A 22,156-nucleotide genomic window follows, 5' to 3' on the forward strand; every position below is an offset into this window, starting at 1 on the left:
GGTGGCAGGAGATCTTCAGGAAGGCAGGCTGGCCGGAGGGAATGTAGGACATTTAACAGAAGCACCCCTCCCTTCAGAGCATTTATCTCCCATGGCTTGACAAATTGATCTTTTAGCTTGTGGAAAATTTCTCTCTACTAATGACCTGGCATGTGGCTACTGGCAGGTGGCAGCAGGGGCCCAAAACCGATCCAAAACTGCTGTTATGTCACATTGTGGGTTGTACCAGTTCAGGGTACTTCCATTTGGGCTATGCAATGCACCATTAACTTTTCAGAGGCTTATGAATACCGTATGAATACAGTCTGCTGGCTTGTCTCCCAAACTGAGTAAATGTCAGTTTTGTCTCAGCAAGCTTGATGGCATCTTGCCAGATCCGTCCGAGGTGAGCACTGTAGTGGCCAAAATATCTGTTACTGTGACAGCAAGTAAGAGATGATCTCCAAAAAGCATAAAGATGAAAATTGTAGATATGTCCTTTTCAGGAAATTCTGTACCCTTTTTTTGCCAGACTGCCTAGAGGGCCAGCTTAGAAGAGCATATAGCCTGAGGACTTTATCTTACCACAAAGCTAGTATAGGTGTATCTGTGCGGCTGAAACCTTAGGTAAGCTGAGGTTGGGTCTCCTTGCTTGAAATATGACTGTAAAGAGAAGTGGTATGAAGACCCCTTTGTGTCAAAGTCTGCAGCAATAGCACACCTGCCTCAACCAAGATCACTACAGCAGCGTTAGCATGCCTTGTCCAACACCGCTAGCACTAACTGCCTCATCTAACACTGCTAACATGGTGGCTACCAACTTTGTCCATCACTACCACAGCGTTAGCATGCTGGCCACCAGTTTCGTCCAACATCGCTACAGTGTTGTTGGCGCATCGGCTACTGGCCTGGTTTTTAATGTTCCACAGAATAGAATCACAAAAACGGATTGCTTCCTCTTTTTATTCACGCCCAGGCAGTGCAGTCAGTGTTTCTTTAAATTTAAGCTTGTGAACTGTGCCTCCAGATGTATAGTTCTTAGCTCAAATAACACTTTACAGCACATTTATTTATCATATTTATGTTATATAATTTACAGAATAAGGAATAAGAGTATTCAGAGTATTACTCTTTCACTTTACCGTGCCTTACAGATGTGCCCCATCTATGTGCCCCAACCCCACTGAGACATCGTTCAAGCCTATTGACTTGTAAATGACGCAATTATTCATAGCAATGGAACAGGGGCGTGTTTCAACACCCCACCATGACTCCATCCCAGCCTCTTGCTGTTCAGCTCAGTATAGCAATTTTCACCACACAAAGCAGCCAGTCATGGACCTGCCACCGATCCAGCAGATAAACATCTCCAACATGACTCAGCGCTTCCGTCTGAATAAGCGAGATACACTCCCCCAATTAGCGGCAGAAGCTTTCGGTTTGTTGTAATTAAGGCAGTTGACATTTTTCCATCAGTGTGACTCAGTGCTACAAATCTGACAGCCTTTGAAGTTAAATGCATAGAAAGAGAAAGTTGCATCACAGTTCAGTTAAAGGCCTTTATTTGAAGTTCTTTATTTTTCCTAGAAGTCATTAATTTAATTTTTTTATTGTTTTATTTATTAGGTCAACTAACAAACAGCTAACCTGTCTATGCATGGCCCATATGGGTAGACCAACTGGGAAGCAGAACCTTTTTTTTATATATATATATATATATATATATATATGATTTTTAGTTATTGTTTTAATACACTGAATTCACACATTTTAGCAAGTGAAAAACAGCATACCTAAAGACTTCTTGTTGGAAAATTCAAGTAGTATGAACCAAGATCAGACATTTTATTTATTTCCACACACATTTATGTTTATAAAAATCATTTTTAATTAAATTTATATAATTATCATTTACACTAATCATGTTTTTTATTCCAGAAAAAAGTCCAGAAAAACACTGTGAAAACAGTTGAGAGGTCACTGTACATCAATGCATCCTGATTCTTTATCTGCTTGAATGGGTCAATATATAAGGTGGTGATGGTCTCGGCTCGAGCAGCAAGACTACTGTTCTACTGTTCTGACTACCTTCTTTTTTATACTCTGGACATTTGTCCAAAGTGATCTGACTAAAATGAGCTCACACCAGCAGTCTCAGGGTCACCATTTCTCTCAATCAAATGGGAAAGCAATAGGCTGGTCCTGCCAAAAAAGGGGTGGGCCAGCTGAAATGTGTGTTAGGAGTCCTGAATAAAAAGCAGCACTGGCTTTGGACAGCTCCTCATCCAGCTCTTCAGGACAGACAGAAAGATTTTGAAGATCTAACTGAGGCAGCGGTGATGCATCAGCTGCTTTACATCACAGTGACTCTGCTTCTGGCCTCTTCTGCCAGAGGACTGAGGCCCATTAAGTCCATACTTACTGCTTCCAATGGTGGACAGTGGGGCGACTGGGGTGAGAAAGAAATGTGTCCGACAGGCTATTATGCCGCAGGATTCAGTCTTAAGGTAAGTCATATATTTAATTATTAGACAAAAACTTTTATTTAACTCTGCAGCTGATGAGCAAAGAGATAAGATAAGATAGCACTTTATGGATCCCATGGAAGGAAATTGCATAGACATTAGGCATTGATTTAGGCCTAGATTTAAGGAGCTCATTTAACTGGCTTTTCTCCACAGAAGAGAGTGATGTCTTTCTTTTCTTTAGGTTGAAAATCCATTAGGAGTTGGGGATGACACTGCCTTGAATGGGATTTGCCTTTACTGCGTTAACAAATACGCATCATGGCCTTTTGCAAACTTTGCTGAGGTCACATCTGATACAGGACCGTGAGTAATTTTTATGTTACTTTTCTATGTTATTAGGCCAGAGAGCAGGGCAGAGTAGCCTAAAGCCATCCTCCAGGAAAATAATAGTAAAAAATTGAATGAACCAACACAACACAAATAAACTAATAAATAAATCATTACAGTTTTAAACAGGAAGGAGTTTCTTCTGGAACTGCTGTGGAGGTTCTAGTCCATCCAGCCTCTCTTAGTCTCGATTGTGGGCAGTGTGAACTACAGTAAACCAGTCCAGGAGCTGAACCAACACAACAGAATGAACTTGAACCCACAGGAATCAGGAACTTCATGTTAATGACTGAAACTAATATTTGAAGGAAAATCTACAGTACATGATGTACATCTACCAGAACAGGCCTGAGGAGGCTCTTTGAGATCTGGCAGTAACACTCTCTCCATGTTTGTGCTCTTTCACCAGCTGGGGTAAATGGACAGAACCTAAATGGTGCAAGTCTGGGAAGCTGATGAGCTTTCAGCTACGTGTAGAACCTCCCAAAGGCATACGCGATGACACAACTGCAAACAACATAATGTAATGATCATCATTTCAGAACTCTGAATGTTCTTGGCTCTTTAAACCCACATTTAACAGTCTAGTGATTTCTCAGACTCACTATTGAAACATTGAATCCTCACCAGGTTCCAGTGCAGTGGAGGTGAGGAGCTTGTTGGTGGGGGCCCAAACTGGGGTAGCTGGGGTGGCTGGAGTAAGTGGTGCAGAGGAACGGGGATCTGTGGCATCCTGACGAAAGTAGAGAAGCCGCAAGGGTCAGGAGACGACACCTCTCTTAATGACGTCATTTTCTTATGCTGTGATTAAGGTATACATTTTATTAGCTGACAAATTCAATATAAGATATTAGAGGTCTAAGCAGACTTTCTAGATGTCTGAATGTTTTTTTTTACACCAACAGATACTGATAAAAACTGGATCAGCCCAAAATGCAAGAAAGAGGAAAATCATCTGTCTCTTTTCTTCTGAATATACATGCATATCATGTTATATCTTTAATGAATTAATTAAAAGTAAACATTCATTTTAACAAACTCATCTGTGTAAATAATAATTGCCTAATATTTAATGAATGTCGCTAAAGCTTTTTTTGCTCATCAACTTTAGCAGATAATCAGTTCACCCGTGCCAGAAATGTTGGAAAAAAACATGAAAACCTTTTTATTGTGCCTCTTGCAGCCCAAGGCTGCATCCCAAATCGCCCCCCCCCTGGCAGTGTACAGATGTGTCCAAATGGGTCCCATTTTTAACCCTTCCTGGCCCCTTCACTGACCATGGTGGGCATCCAATACAGGCCCTTCTAGAGTGAGGGAGGTCCAGGAAAGGCTGACGGGAAGTTGACCTAATGGGAAGTTCTCATACAGCTCAGAGAGATGTGATTTCTCACCCAGCAGGTCTGATGGAGAGACATTGAAGCAGATGAACAGAACGCCCTGATCAGTAGATTGTGGAGCCGTCAGTAAAGCCAACTGTGCAAAAAAAATTGGAGAGGGAAACACGAAAGGCTAGAACTGCAGTTTAAAAAAGCTACTAACAGCTTCTTGCTAATTATAACTAGTCAGAGCGACTTATTAATTTTTTTAATTTGCTTTATGGTTTATATCCTGTTCTGTGTGTTCATTCTTCATCCATTACATTATCATTTGATTAAGAGAAATGAGAATAAATGAGAATTTGTTCTGCTCTGCTGTTTCCTTTTCTGATCAGTGGAATGTGGGACTGCAACCTTAAAATGTACCATTTCAATTTGTTTCCTGTTTATTGAATTTCAGCAAATGACTCGGGCTGAATTGTAATGGCACAGTCAAAGCATCTCCAACACCAAAAATGTTAGGTCTTTTGGGGTGTACCCGGAATTCAGTGGTTAGTACCGATCAAAAGTGCTCCAAGCAGTAGGGCCCCACTTCATAACATACAGCTCTGAAAGGATCTAGAGTAGGGCTGGGCGATATGGACAAAAAAAATGTTATCTTGATATATATTTTAGCTGAATGGCAACATACAACATATGATATTATATACGTTGTGAAAAATAATGTGAAAAAATATTTTATGAACATTATATAAATACAAGTGAAACCGGGTCACCCTGTCATCCTCCATGCCATGTCCTGTAAAAGTGAGTTTACTTTTTAATAATTGTATGTTAAAACTTTAACTATGTTAAATGAAAGCTAATTTAGCCCTAATGAAATATGATTAACACCTCAGTGTACACTAGATATTAATTAAAATGGTAAGGCCTATATAAATTAGTAGGCCTATATAAAATGATTTTTTTTTCAAAAATAAAAAGGTTGGGTATAGCTACTTCGATTTGGAAAAACTGTCTAGTCTAAGGACATTTTACATAGTATACTGTAGCTAATTTAATAGAGGATGTTTTTTATAAGTAAGATATAAGTAACACATATTAAACTGATATAACTACGTGTAAATGCATACAGTTAAACAGACTCACTTTAACTGCTTAATTCCAGCTTTGAGAAATAACAATAACAATACAGCAGTTCATGTTAATTTGTTCAAATATGCACTTTACCAACAGATGGAGAAAGACACAGCCCAAAGCACTGCATCCTGACCATATATCTGTCCTCAAGACAAAGTGTTTTACTCTCGCGAGTTGATTGGGTCTGAAGGGTCTGTCTGACTGGAATTGACGTGTTAGGCAAGTCAAGAGTTTATCAGCTGTTTGAAGCCTCTTGCTCTACTGTTGAGACGGGGAGCAGACCTTTTGCTATGTAGTAAAATACAGCCTCAGTAATACCGCACCACCTCGTGACACAGCGTTAGCAAAGGAGGCTTGCAATGCTGACTGTCCTGGTTTAGGGGTGCTGGGACATGAATGCTTCAGAAAAGTAGCAGTAGCAGCTTAGAGTTTAAGAGCTTCCCCATACAGAAGTGCTCTGCTGTTGTAAGCCGTGTAATATCCGGTAAAATCTGGACCATTTTCATATAACAAACCACTTTTTACAGACTAGCGCTAACTCCTCTTCACGCTCTATGTTACTCGCTGAGAGCACAGGATTTAGACTTATCGATATAACCGGTATCGATTTATATCCCGATATATTTGCAGCCCTAACCTGCAGCCAACGTCCTTGTGCCAGATACCACAGGACACCTTCAGAGTTCTTGTGCCGTCTGTGCTGCAAAGTCATCCTACACTAGGCAGGTGGGTTTAATGTTATGGCTGACCAGCGTACATTTACATTTACATTTATGGCATTTAGCAGATGCTCTTATCCAGAGCGACTTACAAGGTTACTCGTATTACAGAGGTGGGTCAGTGTAGTGTTAGGAGTCTTGCCCAAGGACTCTTATTGGTGTAGCACAGCATAGTCACCCAGACCGGGAATTGAACCCCAGTCTCCCACATGATATGGTAGCTCACTGGCAGGTAGTGGTGTTATCTGTTGCGCCACACCAACCACGTGTAGGTTAAATTTAAATGTGTAGAGAAATGTCACATGTCATTTGACAAGGGGTACTCTGACTTCATTACCGCCCAAACAAGGACCTCCTTGGAACATTTGTAAGGCAGTTCATTCAAAAATGCAACCGAATGTAATCGAGTGTTGCCACCAGGGGGCACTATAGCAACATCCAAGCCCTTCCAATCTGTCTTGAACTGACAGCATGCTTTCGTATGTAAAATAACTAAACAGAGTTTAGAAACAAGAAGCATGATAATGTTTCTATTAAATACAAATATCTGGCCTAGAAGACCCTGAGGTTTCTCTCTGGTTCATAGGGAGAATTTGCCTAATGTGGGACATGTGGGACCTCACTGGACTCAATATTTATTACACATTGCAGAATTTGCACACTACCGGCAATTATTTATTATTCTCTGTCTGTACTGTGTTGTGTTGTCTGTCCGCACTTGTACTGTGTTGCACTTGTGTTCTGTATGCACTGTGTCTATGTTGCACCATGGTCCTGGAGGACTGTTGTTTCGTTTCACTGTGTACTCTGTATGTAGTTGAAATGACAATAAAACCCACTTGACTTGACTTGACTTGACATAACTGCACTGGGGTGCTTCCTGTTTGAAGGTGGCTACACTCTAATATAAAAATCACAGCTTTTGTGAACCCATGGTTTTATTAACTTTTATTTTTTTAAGGAAAGCCTACACTAAATTAAGCTTAGGTGTTCCATATTGGGCCCTTCACCCAACAAATAACACACAAATACACAGTTAACTGGTTAGTGTAAACATCGTAAGGACCATTCACTGGTGAAGTTTAGCTCTTTAACCAATGTCTTTTGGTGTCCAAGCCTTCTTTCTAGACCCACTGTCCATTCAATCAGCTCCACTTTCAATATAGGAGCAAATTGGAGTTCAATAAGAGCAGACTGTAGTCCATTTGTTTCTCTGCCTACTTTCACCCCGTTCTTATTTATGTCATTTAGCTGAGCGACTTACCAGGTTTCTCGTATTACAGAGTTAGGCCAATATAGTGTTAGGAGTCTTGCCTATTGACTCTTATTGGTGTAGCACAGCATAGTCACGCAGAACAGGAATCGAACCCCCGTGTCAGACATGGTGTAATAGCTCCCTGGCAGGTAGTGGTGTTATCTGTTGTGGTGGTGATGGTGTGTCAGTGTCACTGCAGTGCTGAGCATGGCCCACCACTCTATAATATCTCCTCTGTGGTGGTCCTATTGGATCCTGGTCCTGCCCATTCAAGAACAGGGTGAAGGTATGCAGAGATACAGATGGACTACAAAGCTTTAATGGTAAGTGGAGCTGATCTAATGGACAACGAGTATAGAAACTAAGAGGTGGTATTAATGTTATGGCTGATTTGTGTTAATGCCATCAATAAGAAAAGGGCAAAGTGCATATTACTTGACTGCAAATGCTCCAGTCAGACAAACAGACGACCTGATGATTGTTTTCTTCTGTCTCCTGCATTTACATAAGAGTTACTGATTACCTCTTATCCAATCAGAACAATCAAAATTACTCCTGGATTCTGCTTGAATGCCTCTGGACTACTCAGGAAACATGAGGGACTGTTAGAGCAAGAGCTAAACATCAACCAAACATCAAAATCAATGGGTAGCACTGTTCCTCACTTACTTCTAGCTGGACAGTCTTGACGTCGGCCTGCTTCGTGAACTGCTCCACTGATTTCAGCGTAGCTGTAGCTTTTGGTCAAGGTCTCAAAACAACTCCTCTGCAGGGGAAATCAATTGTCGGCCCTGCAAAAGAGGGGGATGGGACAGCTGAACTGTGTGTGTGTTGGGGTCAGAGTCGTCTCCTGCTGAGCATGAGGCAGTTTTGGGACTGACTGATCCAGAGAGTGCTGGGCTGCACAAGAACAAGGCAGAAGAAATGCATCAGCATCTGTTCTTCGTGACAGTGGCTCTGTTTCTGGCCTCTTTTGGGTCCCAAGCCAGAGGAAACAGAGCTGAGCGAAGCATCGACAGGCCTTTTAAGTCACTGCTCGGTGTGGATAACGGACAGCGCTGGGGCGAATGGGGTCTGAAGGAAATGTGTCCTGAGGGCTTCTATGCTGCGGGTTTTAGTCTGAAGGTAAGTGTGCTGTTCTTGTCCTTGTCTAGTCCATACAAAGAGCCAAAGTTTATTAGCTTAGTTTCTTAAAAATCAACAGAAGCCCAACCAGCAATCCTTACATACAAAGTACAGCGTGTTTAGCATTGGCCAGCAACCTTAAAGGACTACCTCTGCTGAAAATAGAGCTTGTAGTTTCAGCTGCTGCTTTTTAACCTTAAAATAAATATATTTATTAATCTAATTTAGATTTTTATTAGCCTACTTTATTACCTACTTTATTTAAAAGTGCAACTCCAGCCAAGTTTGGCAGGAAAACCACAAACCTGGCAACCCTCTTGGCATTCGCAAGTAACTCTGATAGGGGGAAAAAAAAAAGAAAGAATACCAAGGAGGAGACTGTTGGGCCTGTCTGTGAAAAATAAAGGTGGCTCCTGAGCTAATGTGTGATTCTTTTGTCTACAGTACAGATGTATGTGTTTTAGGTTGCAGGTTACTGGGAATCTCTGTTAGTAGGAGATAACACTGCTTTGAACGGAATTCGCCTTCACTGCGTTAACACAGCCAAGGGCACGACCGGGCCTTATACTGACTACGCCACAGTCCAGTCAGATACAGGGAGGTGAGTGGCTTCCGGGGATGGGGGTAGGTTATTAATCATTACATATAGTGTAGACTTAATCTACTAAAACCACTATGACCATTATGACTCCTTAACAAAAAACAACACTCTGTGTATCTATGCATTCTTTCACCAGCTGGGGCACATGGAGAGATATCCAATGGTGCAACTCAGGGACACTCAAGAGCTTTCAGCTCCGTGTGGAACCCTATCAAGGCACAACCTGGGACGACACAGCCGCAAACAACATAAGGTAACAATCTAACGTGGTTCATTTCTTAATCCTTAACCCCCACATTTAACAGTTAATTAATTCAGATATCATCAGTTCTATCGCCCAAAGAGCCAATTCCAAATAGTATCATCATCATCATCATCATCTTCGTCATCAGCAGCAGCATTGTTGTTGAATCCTCACCAGGTTCAAATGCAGTGGAGATGAAGAGCTTAAGGGCGTGGGCATGTCCTGGGGTGACTGGGGCTCCTGGAGTGAATCGTGCACAGGAAGGGGCATCTGTGGCATCCAGACAATCGTAGAGCAACCTAGAGGGTTAGGAGACGACACCGCTCTCAATGATGTGCGTTTCTTCTGCTGTGATTAAGGTACTGATTTCGGCTGATTTTGGGGCTTTGGAACCAGGGGAACTAAACGGAAAGTAAAAGTCGCAGCTAATCAGAGTCCAGGGCTATGTGCAGATGTTTGTGATCTTACCCTGGTGAAACATGAACTTCTAACTGCTACCCAAGAGCAACTGAACGCTTCCACAATCGTTTTACAGCAGCTCGTGGTTTCAGGGCCTATCACAGCATTTATATTTGGGATTTCCAGTAAGACTACTTTTACTAGTAGTACAGTGGTGGTGCAAACAGTGCATGTACCACACTGGGCCTGGAGTTGTGGGTTCCTGCCTCAATCTGGGGTGCGTTTCCTAAAGGTACATGGTTCTAGTTGTGATGCAACGGTTTCCCACAACCATAGTCGGAAATATAGTTTTGCAGACCTTACGTAGTACGAACCATCGCTAAGTGATACAGGTGTGTCCTCAAACTACAGTTCCACCGAATGTTCACAACCACTGCTTTCATGTGGATTAAACTACTGCTGAAGCTTAAAAGCTTAGTTCCCTGTGACTATGTCATCAATGCTGTAGAAGAATCAGTTGAAAGACTGTAATCATGATTAAGAATGTCGATATATATCAATCTAGCTGTATGAACATACGTCTGGTGCTCTGAACATTTAACTCGTAATGTAATTCTTATTGTTTGTTTTTTTGAGTTGGGTTGCATTTGTCGAATAATATTGCTGTAACCCATGTGTGCCCCTAGGAAAAGAATATTTTTTGTTGTTTATCAAATATATTTTTGCCAATTTATAAAACTGTATCTGTTAAATATATTTGTATTTATATTAATGATCTGTTAAAAACAACATATTTGCCATACATAAAATTTGCTATTAAATATATTTAAACACTAAATAATAAACACACAAATAAATGTAATGTGTCATGTACTTTGTTTCATTTATTGTATTTTATTAAATGTCTTTGGGAATAAATGCGATGTAGTTGAAATGTTTTTTAAATGGTTAAAATATGTGCATATGGTTTTTAGGTCTATGAAATTTAAGTTACTTTATGTCTTTATGTCAAGCATATATAAGAGAAAACATAGAATTCACAATACCTTAACTAATCAAGCATGCTGTTCAATGCTGTGTTGGGCCTTAATAAGAAGTATAATAATAATAATAGTGTTTATGTTTTTTATATTTTGGAGCTAGCACCTTGCATTTTATTTAATAAACATTATTGTTACTGGTGGTGGTGGTATATGATTATGATATAAATAGTGTAAATAATCTGTAATGTGATCTGAACTCTCATATTTTGTCATAATATTACAAATTGTGAGAGTTTGCTAGTTTGCAGTGGTTCAAAACTTCAAAACAAGGTACAACAGTCTAACAAACTTTAAAATTAATAAAATTACTGTCTTTCAAAATGCAGTACTTGCTTTGCCTCAGATACAGTAGAACCTGCACTGTCTCCCAAGAGGTCACTCAGGGTTCTTATTTTTGCAGCAGTGCAATAAGCACTGATATTTCTCTGGATCCTAGCAAATGTTAGAAAGGCCTGCAGTTAGTTAGGTTAGATGTTCTTGGTTTTTTTAAAGATTGCTGGAGGAGTTGCTACTCTATCCTTAAGGGAAATAAGGATAGATGAAATAACAACAAAAAAAGAATTTGCTCTATAGCCCTTCCCAGACTGATCTACTTTTACTCTATTTTTGATATTTTTTGTAAAATTTTCTTTGGTCATGGCACAGTGTGTTTGCAGAAACTCTGATAATTAATGTTCAATGTGAGTGAATTTTAGTTTCACTATGTAATTTACATTTTAGTGTCAGACAAACTTGACTGTGTAATTATCTTAGATTTAGATTAATTAAATGTTATAAAGAAGGGAGAAAGCACTTTTTTACTTCTGTGACTTGATTCATGTAATAAAATGTGCTCATTTAAAATTGTATTGTATGTTAAGTGTAAATTTCTATTAATCCTTATATCAAACTTCCACACCATCTAAGGATGTCACTGTGTGTTTTCCAGGAACCCCTTGTTGTTTTATCCAAACTGGTGCAGTACAAGATGAAAACAGAAGAAAATAAGCATCTGAAGAAGGATAATCTCACTTTCACTTTTGTCTGTCTTATTCTTTTTCTTACTAGATGATGATCTTCTACAGATGATTGGAAGTCTAAATAAATATGACCAAAAATGCTGTGGGATCTTGAATTTTTCACTTAATCAACTGAAGAAATATACTGAACTGTCAGTTCATATGTTTATATGAAAATGGGACAAATGGGCAAGGGTTAGACACTGCATCAGTTCTTATAAGGGTGTTCCTGTGGTCCCAGGAAGGATCAGATCCAGGAATTGGGAATGCCATTGAAATACACTGAACTCACTGATTTTGAACCATGCTTCAAGGTGTGTCCACTAATTAGCATCACGTGTCTACAATCTTGTAATCAGTCAGTGGGCCTATATGTAGGGCTACAGGTAGTCACTGTGCTGTTTGGTGACATGTGTGTACCACACTCAACATATGTTCACAGATGGAAAACCTATGTTCTATGTTCACAGATGGAAAAATAAAGCATATCAAGAAAAGAACACTGTCCCTACTGTGAAACATGGAGGAGGCTCTGTTATGTTCTGGGGCTGCTTTGCTGCATCTGGCACAGGGTGTCTTGAATCTGTGCAGGGTACAATGAAATCTCAAGACTATCAAATAGAAAATAGAAATGTGCTGCCCAGTGTCAGAAAGCTTGGTCTCAGTCACAGGTCATGGGTCAAGGATAATGACCCAAAACACACAGCAAAAACACCCAAGAATGGCTAAGAGGAAAACATTGGACTATTCTGAAGTGGCCTTCTACAAGCCCTGACCTAAATCCTATTGAGCATCTTTGGAAGGAGCTGAAACATGCCATCTGGAAAAGGCACCCTTCAAACCTGAGACAACTGGAGCAGTTTGCTCATGAGGAGTGGGCCAAAATACCTGTTGAGAGGTGCAGAAGTCTCATTGACAGTTACAGGAATGCAACAAAATATTAAGTTACGGGTACATTAATTTCTGTCCAGGCCTGTTTCATGAGTTTATTTTTTTAAATAATTCTGTTGAAGCATGGTTGAAAAGCAATGTCTGACTTTCATTAGTTAATTTTCATAGATTTTTTATTTATTATTACTTTTGTCAGATTCAAGTTATTTCTGTGACCATTGTGGGTTTTTCTTTCATTAACCGAGGGCTACCAACAATTTTGTCCACCTGTGTAGAAGAATGAGCAGGTGTCCCAATATTTTTTTGTCCATATAGTGCATTTCCCTAAAAATGCCCTTGCAAACTGGAACATAGATGAAAAGAAGCTTGCTGCTGTTACAACCTTTATTAGCAATGACTTAATTTTGTACTGATACCATATTGACTGGCATTTTGTAAGTGCCAGTTTTTACTAATTATCAAAAAAATAAAAAAAGTGTTTCATTTATCATAGCCTGAATTAAGCCGTAAAAGGTGAGTTTTGGTATTAGCAGCTAGGGCTGGGCAGTATATCAATATTTAGATATACTATGATAAACATATTGTGATGTAAACAGAGCGGGATATGGGCTGAGGCCATATCGATTATTTCGAGTTTTTGAATAACGTTCTGTTCAGATCACGAAAAGCCAGTTTTCTGCTCCCTCATTCTCTTCTCTGTTACCATCTTGTCCCCACTTGCGTTCACAGACATACTCATTATGTAATCCCCCTCCATGTTAAGACAGTTCTAATAAAGCATTATGTTATCATGGAGGGGGATGACATAGAGCTCACAAATAAAGATGATATGTAAGTAGAGAAGAACGTTGTCTGATGGCCTCTCTCATTTTTTTAAGTGGGAGAACTTGCACAAGTGGTGACTGACTAAATACTTTTTTCCCCCACTGTAAAAATAGGCCATTCAATGGTTTAAGTACAACCATAACAACTCAAGGGCTCTATTTAAATATGGTTCATTTGGGAATATATAAAAATACATTTTCATTCAGATCTTGTATTTTATTTCTACCTATCTACTCAGAATGGCTGTAGCATTCAGGCTGATGATTGACTGATAATATTGGATCCAAGGTGTGCCAAAAACCCCCCCCAAAAAACCACTGTCATTATGTAGGCAGGGTTACAGTAAGGAAATTGCATTGATTAGGATGAGAAAGAAAACATGAACAAGTAAATCTCAAAACAAGTTAAATACAAAATTTTTTGTACAACACGTTTTTTAAAGGTCTTTATACTTAGGTACTCAGGTTACATCTACAATGATGTATTAGATTTCCTAAAGTATTCTTTAAAAAAATGAATACTGAATTACTGATTTTATAGCATTGATTAAATCTTATGATGTTCAGTTTGGTGATGAGGTTTAAATGTACCAATGTTTTCTTTTAGGCTGAATACTAAAACTGGTGATTAGTAATCTATTCAGTTCATATTTCTCAGATGCTTGCCTAGGATTAATGTTTATTTTATTATATATCAATTCAGTTTTTTTTCCTGCTTCAAATGACATGTTTAGGTGTTTGCAGCCAAAAAAAACATCGGCCTGGAACTCAACTTAAAAATAAAAACACAAATTTAAAAGAAATTGACATAATGCAGGTTTTCCTGGTAAAGTCTAATTTCAGATCTTAACTATTACATTTTAAAATCAAGCAAATCAATAAAAAAAATCAATCAAAAACCTAACTCTTACTATGGTTTAACTCCTTAAGCCCTGTATGTAGGCCCACACTTTCCTCCTTCACCCTCATAGCTGTTGTATGCTGATAATTAACATCAGTTTTATATACCCTACAATAGAACCCTGTGGGACTCCATAAAATATTGAATTAATCTGTCACCAAATAACTTTGTATTTGTTTCTAACCCTACCTTATTTTATTCCATCTGAAATGTTTGAAGATGATTTTTAAATGGTTAAGTGAGCATCACTCTAAAACTCTCTCTACCAAGAAGATCTTAACATTAGGTGCTTTTGGGAAACTAGGCCTTAGAGAGGAGTTTCTTTGGTCAGGCCTTTTGCCTAGCCTTTTGGGTGACTCTTTGCATTCCCTTTTGGTTGTGGATTACAAAAATATCTCACGTGTCAAAACCCATACATAATCCTTGACATAACAGCTTTTACATAAGCATACTTAATTGTAACTGAGGGAATTTGTTTCCTCATTCCTGTTTTCCACATGACACCCTCTCTGACATGATGCGCATGACACATTTACTTTACCTTGAACAACGCCCTGTCTATTTTTACACTTTGTCAGTGAGGTTGTAAACCTGGGCTTCTGATATAACTTGAAACAAAAGCATATATTATCATTTTATATAAAACCCAAAAAATACTAATGCAGATAAGACTGTCATCTAATCTAATAAGCAGTGCAGGACCGGAAGTAATTGAAATTAATGTAACGGCTTAAGAAATTATTCATCATCAAGGTTTCCAGAAGGGTCAAATCTGTTCATCATTGTGTACCCCTTATCCAAATCAATTAGCATTGCTCTGATCTGTTTTATTGATTTATTTTTTATTTATTTTTTTAAGTTTTTGAAGTTAAGGTGTCGAAAGTAGGAAAATGGGTAAGCATAAGACACTGAGATACTTTGACAATGGCAGGATTGTGATAGCAAGACGACTGGGTCAGAGCATCTCTATGAGGGATCCTACAGAAGAGCTACTATAGCACAAATTGTTAAAAAAAAAGTGCTGGTTATTACCTATTACGTCCTTCACGATTTAGACCTAATAAATCTTTTTTAGTAAGGGCTCACTTAGCCCCAGACCAAAAAAGCCCATATCACTTAAAGAATGGACACTACGCAAATAATAAAGCCAATCATTTATTCCTTTTAGCGTTTACTACAGTTTTCCAGCTTTTATTAAACCATGGTTAGTATACAGGATTTTAGGTACACCGGTTTTCTCCCATCTCCCAAAAACAACAAATTTAAAGATGAATGTCCAATGCTAAATTGCCACTAGGTGTAAGTGTGTGATCGTGTAATCGTTTGTGTGTGCTCCCTTGCGATGTACTGGTACCCTGTCCAGGAGGTGTTCCTGCCTTGAGCCCCATGATCCTGGGTAGGCTCCATGATCCCACAACCAAGAAGATGGTTTGAGTCCATAAAAAGTAGTAGGATTGAATAAGTAATGTCTCAATAATGTCAAACATGGTTACCCAAATAACATTGAGTTACAATTCAGAATAATAAACAGTGGAGAAAAGAAGGGGGGGGAGGTTAACTTCATGTTGGTTTTAATGTCACATAGATGGATTTATTAATGGTACACATTAACCTGAGCTACATGATGCAGCTGGATAATGAACAAGGAACGAGATTAAAAACACTAGCTGCATAGCCACAAACCAGTCAGATTGCCCATGCTGACCCCTGTCCACCATCGAAAGCACATACAATGTGCAGGTGAACAATGAACAAATGAAAGAAGGTGGCCTGGCATCAGGAAGACAAACTGACGGGGTCCTGGAATTATATGTGTATGCTACTTTGATGCGTACCACCTACCAAAACATTGTTGTAGACCGAGTACACCCCTTTACTCCCTTCCTAATTGCAGTGGCTTCTTTCAGCAACATAATGCACCCTGCCACACTGCAAAAGTTGTTCAGGGATAGGTTGAGAAACATGGAGTTTAAGGTGTTTATTGGCCTCAGATTCCTCAGATCTTATCCTCAGATCAAATTCCTCAGGTCTTAATCCAATGGAGGACCCATCAAACAAATCTCAAATGATTTAATGCCAAAACAATGGCATTTTAAAAAGCGGTCAATAAATACTTCATAAGTATCGCTTCTGTCCAATGAAAAACATGCATCTCCATTATTGTCCGTTTTTAGTTTTCTCCATGGTTAAACCCTGTAGCTGCCCTGAACACTACCATGTGTAAACAATTTTGGATGAATGGAAAAGATAAGTAGATAAATGCTCTAAATGACCTGGAATAAACTAAAATTTTATTTTAATTAACTTCCAAACAATGTTTTAATAATAATAATTATGACACATTATTTTCATTGGACAGCTCCTATATGTCATTCAGTCTTAACATACATGTCATTTAGTCTTTGTGGTACTAAGGTACGTTAGACAATAGACAATGCTAAGTATTGTCAAGCATGTCAGATGCATTTCGTGTCAGTATTAGAACAAGGAAACATTTGCACTTGTATACTTAAATGTTCCCACACCAGATAAACATTGTTTATTGGGTGTGTAGTACTTCAGTAATTTCAACAATGCCAATACAAACATTTTTACTATCTTAGTTTTAGTTTCTTTTTATCTGTAATGTAGTGATGTAAGAATGGCTGGACATTTACATAATGGCAATTCATGCATTTGGCAAAACACAAGCATTTTGTGGGGGGCCAAAAATATACAAACACCCTCTCAGATTACCAATTCAGTGGTGCTGAAAGTTGCAAAGTGTGTTAACTTTAAGTCCTCTTAAATTCCAGCTAGTGATCATGATTGACTACATTTGATAGCTTCTGTGTACCCACATAAAAAGGGTTTGTTTGACAGCACTCATTGGATTGACCAACACTGACCAGTACAATGGGAAAGACTAAGGTGCTCAGTGCAGATCTGAATAGGATGGTCTTAGATGTATACAAGTGAGGAATGACCCTTAGAGGCATTTCTAAATGACTGCAGACCCCAAGCTCTGGAGGAAGACCCAAACGGTCACCTTCAGCTGAGAAAAAACTGGTTTGCATGGTCAGGAACAACCCTAGAACCACCAAGACACAGGACTGCTATGAACTTACATTGCACTAAGTGGATGGAATAGTGAAGAAGGAGGACTACCTTCAGCATAACCTTCAACCATCAGACAGTTAAAACCTGGGCACAATTAGGTGTTCCCACAGAACAGTGACCCCAAACACGCATTAGTGGTGGTTGTAGAATGGATAAAGGCATTAAGTTAGCATTAAGTATTTGGAACGTTCTTATTAACGTTTCATTTTGACCCTGTGTTAAAGTTTAGAAAAAAAAAATCATCATATAAAATCCTTGATTGTTCATTCAAGAACATTTCTCAGAACTCATATTCAGCTTCAGTCATGCTACAAAAATGTTTAGTTTCAGTTTTGATTTCATGCCCTAATGTGCACCTGTGTCCAAAACAACCATGGTAAACACATACCAATCATGCAGTTTTAGTTTCTGTTTTGTTAGTTTTTAGTTGCATACATTTGTTAATCGCATACTTAATCACCTTTGGGACAGTGTACACCTTTGGGAGGAATGTGTACATATGTGACCAAAATACCATTTTAGGATTCAGGCATTTGAATAGAGAATGTTACAAAGCAACCAGTGTCATTTTATTACCTGAACCTAACAAAAACATCAGTCTACAGTTGACCTACTACACCTACATCTAAGTCTAACCTTAACGTAACCTAGACCTAACCTAACCCACACCCCAACTGCACCAAAACTTAACCTACTACATTTAAATCTAATTCTAACCTTAACCAAGACCTAACCTAACCTGTACCTTAGTCTACTACACCTAAACACAATTCTAACCATAACTTAACCTAACCTTAACCTACACCAAAACCAAAGTCTAACCTAAACCTAACGTTAACTCCAACTTTAAACTTAACCTACCACTCCTAAAACCTATTTCTAGCTTTAACCTCAACCTAAACCTAAAATTAACCTACTACACCTAAACATAATGCTAAACTCAACCTAAACTTAATCTAACCTACACTTAAACCTAATTCTAACTTTAACCTAAGACTAACTCTAATCCTAAACTTAATCTAACACCCCTAAAACTCAACCTAAACTTAACCTAAACCTAAACCTAACCTAACCGACACTCAGCCTAAACAAAACCTATTGCACCTAAACCTAAGTCTAAATCTAACCATTTTCATAGTAGAATGTGAAAATCTGATCATTTCTGTAGAAATCTGTCCACTAATTCACTTTTTATATGCTCCATATGCGTTCTTAACAACATCGGTTGTTAAGTTCCCAGGTGTGTCGGTCAGTGCTGATGCAATGTCAGAAGATGCTGAGTTTGCAAAATACCTACAAAATATTGTGCAATAATATGCGAAAACAAAAAAATTCTTAGGGTACACTTATGTGTACGAATTTCAGGAGATCTTGTTGCTGTTAGAATCATCTTTGGTTGAAATTACAGCTGCAAGTCTTCTGGGATGTCTCGATCAGGGACATCTTGTTTCTGATATTTTGATAAATCAATGTTCTTGATTTCCAACCACTACAGTGTAGCTAGGCATGCTTAGAAAATCGTTGCTCCTTTGTCTCAAGTGTTTTGAACAGGTTTGCTTTTAGAATTGCTCTGTATTTGTCTCCATCCATCTTCCAGCCCATCCATGCTACCACCATCCTGCTTCACTGTTGGCATGTACTGTACATGTTCTCAGGGTTGAAAAGTTCAATTTCGTTCTCATCAGTGTAGAGAACCTTTGTACACACATTTGCTGAGTCCCAACATCCTGGGTGACATGGATCTGTGTTTGTCTTATAAACAGTTCCCACCCACACTGTGAATATGTCTTGTTCCTATAGAGTTAGCATTGATCATTTGGTTGATTCTCTTTCTTTGGTTGATTGACTTTTGGTAGACTTTTGGTCTCCTCTTGACAGAGTCACAGCTGTGCCAGAACCAAACCCCGACTGATACCTCTCTAGAACTGTTTGCATGGTTTCTGGTACATAACAATACTTCAGTACTATATTTCAGTCTAATTACTACTATATTTACTCTAGATTAAGGCCTTGTAAAAAGTTCCTGATGTAAAAAAAGATAAATTCATAAGTAACAAGACTGGATAAACATATTTAATAGTAAATTGGTGGTTCAGTGGTTGGATCACTGAGTTAGTGAAGTCAGGATTGTTGGTTCGATAGCTGGGGTTGCTAAGCTGCCACTGCTGGTAACCCTCTGTGCTCCCCAGGCACTGCGGCTGCCTGCCGCCCTGGGTGTTCTCTGTCTCACAGATGGGTTAAAGGCGGAGATCAAATTTCAGGTGTCCATCACTAATGATGAATGTGGTTATCCTAGTCTTTTTTCATTCCTTTTCTTGGATTACTGCCAAGTTGTTAACAGATGATAATACGTCTGTGCTCATTAACATGTTTGGCACTATCTATAAAAACACCCTTTGCACACTCTGTCTAGCTGTGCAATTGTCTTTCTCAGAAAGGACAGGGCTAAGGCAATATAGGATCATTTTTACTCCATCTTCATTTAGGGTCACCTGAAAGATGCATCATCAGTTCCTTGACATCTTTCTGCCTTTGCTGGTGCTCTCCTTTGGACTGCAGGTCAGAGGACAGGCAGCGGTACAGAACACGAACAAGACTCGAATGGCTGACAGGCCTTATGTCGGACTGATCTCTGTGAGCAATGGGCAGGTCTGGGGCACTTGGGGCAATCTGGAGATGTGTCCCTTGGGTACCTACGCAACTGGCTTCAGCCTCAAAGTATGTATTTCTGATTTTGTGGTAATAGAGCAGTGTTCTGCGCTTGTGATGATCTCTAGCTGAACCACAACATGCTCTAACTGGACTTATTTTGGTTCTTAGGTTGAATCCAATCAGGGATTTTGGGGCGATGACACTGCACTGAATGGAATCGCTCTTCGCTGCACTGCACCTCGCACACCGTCCAGTTCAACCATCAACTACTCTACAGTGCAGTCCAACAGTGGAAGGTAAAAGCTATTACAAGTTGTTTTTTAAATAGTCAAGGTCGCACCCCAGCCAACATGCTCATGATGGGGTCCCATGGGTGGAACATGGGCTCTGAGTAGGTTTGTGCATGTTGATACGAGGACTCAGTAGGGCTTCTCAAATGGGCCCCATCATTATAGCCCATGCTTGCAGTGTACAACCCAGATGGAACCCATGTTTAACCCTTACAGGTGGGACCCCATTTTGTCCATGGACAAAACCTTCTGGTCCCCAGTTGGGCTACCAATCTGCAGGTACTCTTAAGTGTTTAAGGTGTGTTATGAGCTGGAACTAGATAGATGACTAGCCCAAATTCTCAAAGCTAGCTCTTTCATAGATCATTAAGTGCCACAGCTTATTACAATACAACACACTACTTCATTAGGTCTCTGAATGTATTGTAATCTTACTTCATTGATGAAGGTACAAAAAACATAGAAAGTCTGTGGATACACTGTAAAAGAACAGAGCAGCGAGATGACCCAAGAAGCTCACAGAATGAGAAGCCTTTGCAGGACGAATGGGTAAAAAATCTCCCCAAACATAAACTGAAAGACCCAGAAGGGTGCCCAAATTTTTTGCTTCATGCCCTGTTACTTTTGCGTGTTTTTGTTATTTTGAAACTATAAAAGATGGATATAAATACATTTTGGAAAGCACTTTGTTATTCACTCCCTCGCAGAGTGATGCACAATGTACACAAATGATAGGCCATCTGCTTTCCCAGTACCAGCGACTGTCCCTCATTGCAACTTAGGGGTCATGTTTTTTTGGTCTTTCAGCTGGGGCCAATGGACACAAAATAAGTGGTGCACATCTGGACAGCTGGTGGCCTTTCAGCTGCAAGTGCAGTCCTACCAAGGAGTGTTCTCTGATGATACCGCTGCCAACAACATAAGGTGATTACTTTATTCATTGTACACCTTTCTCCAAATAGTCCAATGATAGTAGGAGCTAAAAGATATGCTGTATTCAGGCTTATCATTAACCCTCCTTTTCTCCTAGACCTTGTTTCAACTCTATTTCAACATGCCTAAAGCAGTTGATTAAGAAATTCTGTAGATAAATATCAGATGTGGTGCATTAGGGCTAGAGCTGTTGACTACCACACCAGCACAAAACCGGCTTTTCCATCTCTCAGGTTCAGATGTAGCGGAGGCTCAACGTGGGAAGGTGATGGCATGCCTTGGGGAAGCTGGGGTTACTGGAGCTCAACCTGCGCTGGAAAGGGAATCTGTGGTATTCAAACAAGGGTGGAGGGTCCTCAGGGGATATTTGACGACTCCTCTCTTACTGATGTCCTTTTCTACTGCTGCAGTTAAAAGGTACTAATGGGTGCTACAGAGCACCTTGTTTTTTTTAGATTACGCTTGGGAAACATCAAACGTCAGGGTGGAGTTTAATCGTTTGTTTCTTCTGTTCTAGGATTCAATGGTGAAGAGTTGAAGCTCTGTCCAATCTAAGGCTATGTTCACACTGCAGGTAAAAGTTGCCCAGATCCAATCTTATCGGTGTGGCCACACACTGATTGTGACATTTTAATTTTACATTTACAAATACACGCCAGTGCGACAGCCACACCATTTCTTTGGGAAAATGTTTTGTCAAAATTTGGTACTGCCTCCTTTTGATCACATTAAAAAGACTAAATTAAAAATCGGATTTGGTGAGAAAATTGATTTTGGGCCACTTAATCTGCTGTATGAACAAGTTCACCCATGACTTTTAACCTTTAACTTTTTTTCCTTGATTCATAGCTTGAATTGCTTGATTACTAAAGTTTTACCTTCATATAAATGA

At 39.4% G+C, this 22,156-nt stretch overlaps 3 protein-coding genes across 3 annotated transcripts; all 3 read left to right on the top strand.

Annotated features, from left to right (window-relative positions):
• The first annotated feature begins 2,227 nt into the window (after nt 1-2,227).
• LOC140539087 (vitelline membrane outer layer protein 1 homolog) lies at nt 2,228-4,357 on the top strand. The gene is made up of 5 exons (XM_072661704.1): nt 2,228-2,486; nt 2,689-2,810; nt 3,244-3,357; nt 3,465-3,646; nt 3,740-4,357. The coding sequence occupies exons 1-4, from the start codon at nt 2,319-2,321 to the stop codon at nt 3,643-3,645; spliced, it is 585 nt and encodes a 194-aa protein (XP_072517805.1). The 5' UTR covers nt 2,228-2,318; the 3' UTR covers nt 3,646; nt 3,740-4,357.
• A 3,763-nt stretch (nt 4,358-8,120) lies between these two features.
• On the top strand, nt 8,121-11,776 carry LOC140539086 (vitelline membrane outer layer protein 1 homolog). The gene is made up of 5 exons (XM_072661703.1): nt 8,121-8,389; nt 8,854-8,990; nt 9,127-9,243; nt 9,412-9,593; nt 11,605-11,776. The coding sequence occupies exons 1-4, from the start codon at nt 8,189-8,191 to the stop codon at nt 9,590-9,592; spliced, it is 636 nt and encodes a 211-aa protein (XP_072517804.1). The 5' UTR covers nt 8,121-8,188; the 3' UTR covers nt 9,593; nt 11,605-11,776.
• An 8,112-nt stretch (nt 11,777-19,888) lies between these two features.
• On the top strand, nt 19,889-21,678 carry LOC140539797 (vitelline membrane outer layer protein 1-like). Its single transcript, XM_072662565.1, has 4 exons — nt 19,889-20,107; nt 20,210-20,337; nt 21,139-21,255; nt 21,498-21,678. The coding sequence occupies exons 1-4, from the start codon at nt 19,889-19,891 to the stop codon at nt 21,676-21,678; spliced, it is 645 nt and encodes a 214-aa protein (XP_072518666.1).
• The last annotated feature ends 478 nt before the right edge of the window (nt 21,679-22,156 follow it).

This window comes from Salminus brasiliensis, chromosome 18, assembly GCF_030463535.1.
Source record: "Salminus brasiliensis chromosome 18, fSalBra1.hap2, whole genome shotgun sequence".
In the NCBI taxonomy this organism is placed as follows: domain Eukaryota; kingdom Metazoa; phylum Chordata; class Actinopteri; order Characiformes; family Bryconidae; genus Salminus; species Salminus brasiliensis.

Coding starts and splice junctions, on each gene's coding strand:
- LOC140539087 (XM_072661704.1), top strand. CDS start 2,319: ATGCATCAGCTGCTTTACATCACAGTGACTCTGCTTCTGGCCTCTTCT. Junction 2,487..2,688: donor CCGCAGGATTCAGTCTTAAG/GTAAGTCATATA, acceptor TCTTTTCTTTAG/GTTGAAAATCCATTAGGAGT. Junction 3,358..3,464: donor ACAACTGCAAACAACATAAT/GTAATGATCATC, acceptor AATCCTCACCAG/GTTCCAGTGCAGTGGAGGTG.
- LOC140539797 (XM_072662565.1), top strand. CDS start 19,889: ATGCATCATCAGTTCCTTGACATCTTTCTGCCTTTGCTGGTGCTCTCC. Junction 20,108..20,209: donor CAACTGGCTTCAGCCTCAAA/GTATGTATTTCT, acceptor TTTGGTTCTTAG/GTTGAATCCAATCAGGGATT. Junction 21,256..21,497: donor ACCGCTGCCAACAACATAAG/GTGATTACTTTA, acceptor TCCATCTCTCAG/GTTCAGATGTAGCGGAGGCT.
- LOC140539086 (XM_072661703.1), top strand. CDS start 8,189: ATGCATCAGCATCTGTTCTTCGTGACAGTGGCTCTGTTTCTGGCCTCT. Junction 8,390..8,853: donor CTGCGGGTTTTAGTCTGAAG/GTAAGTGTGCTG, acceptor TATGTGTTTTAG/GTTGCAGGTTACTGGGAATC. Junction 9,244..9,411: donor ACAGCCGCAAACAACATAAG/GTAACAATCTAA, acceptor AATCCTCACCAG/GTTCAAATGCAGTGGAGATG.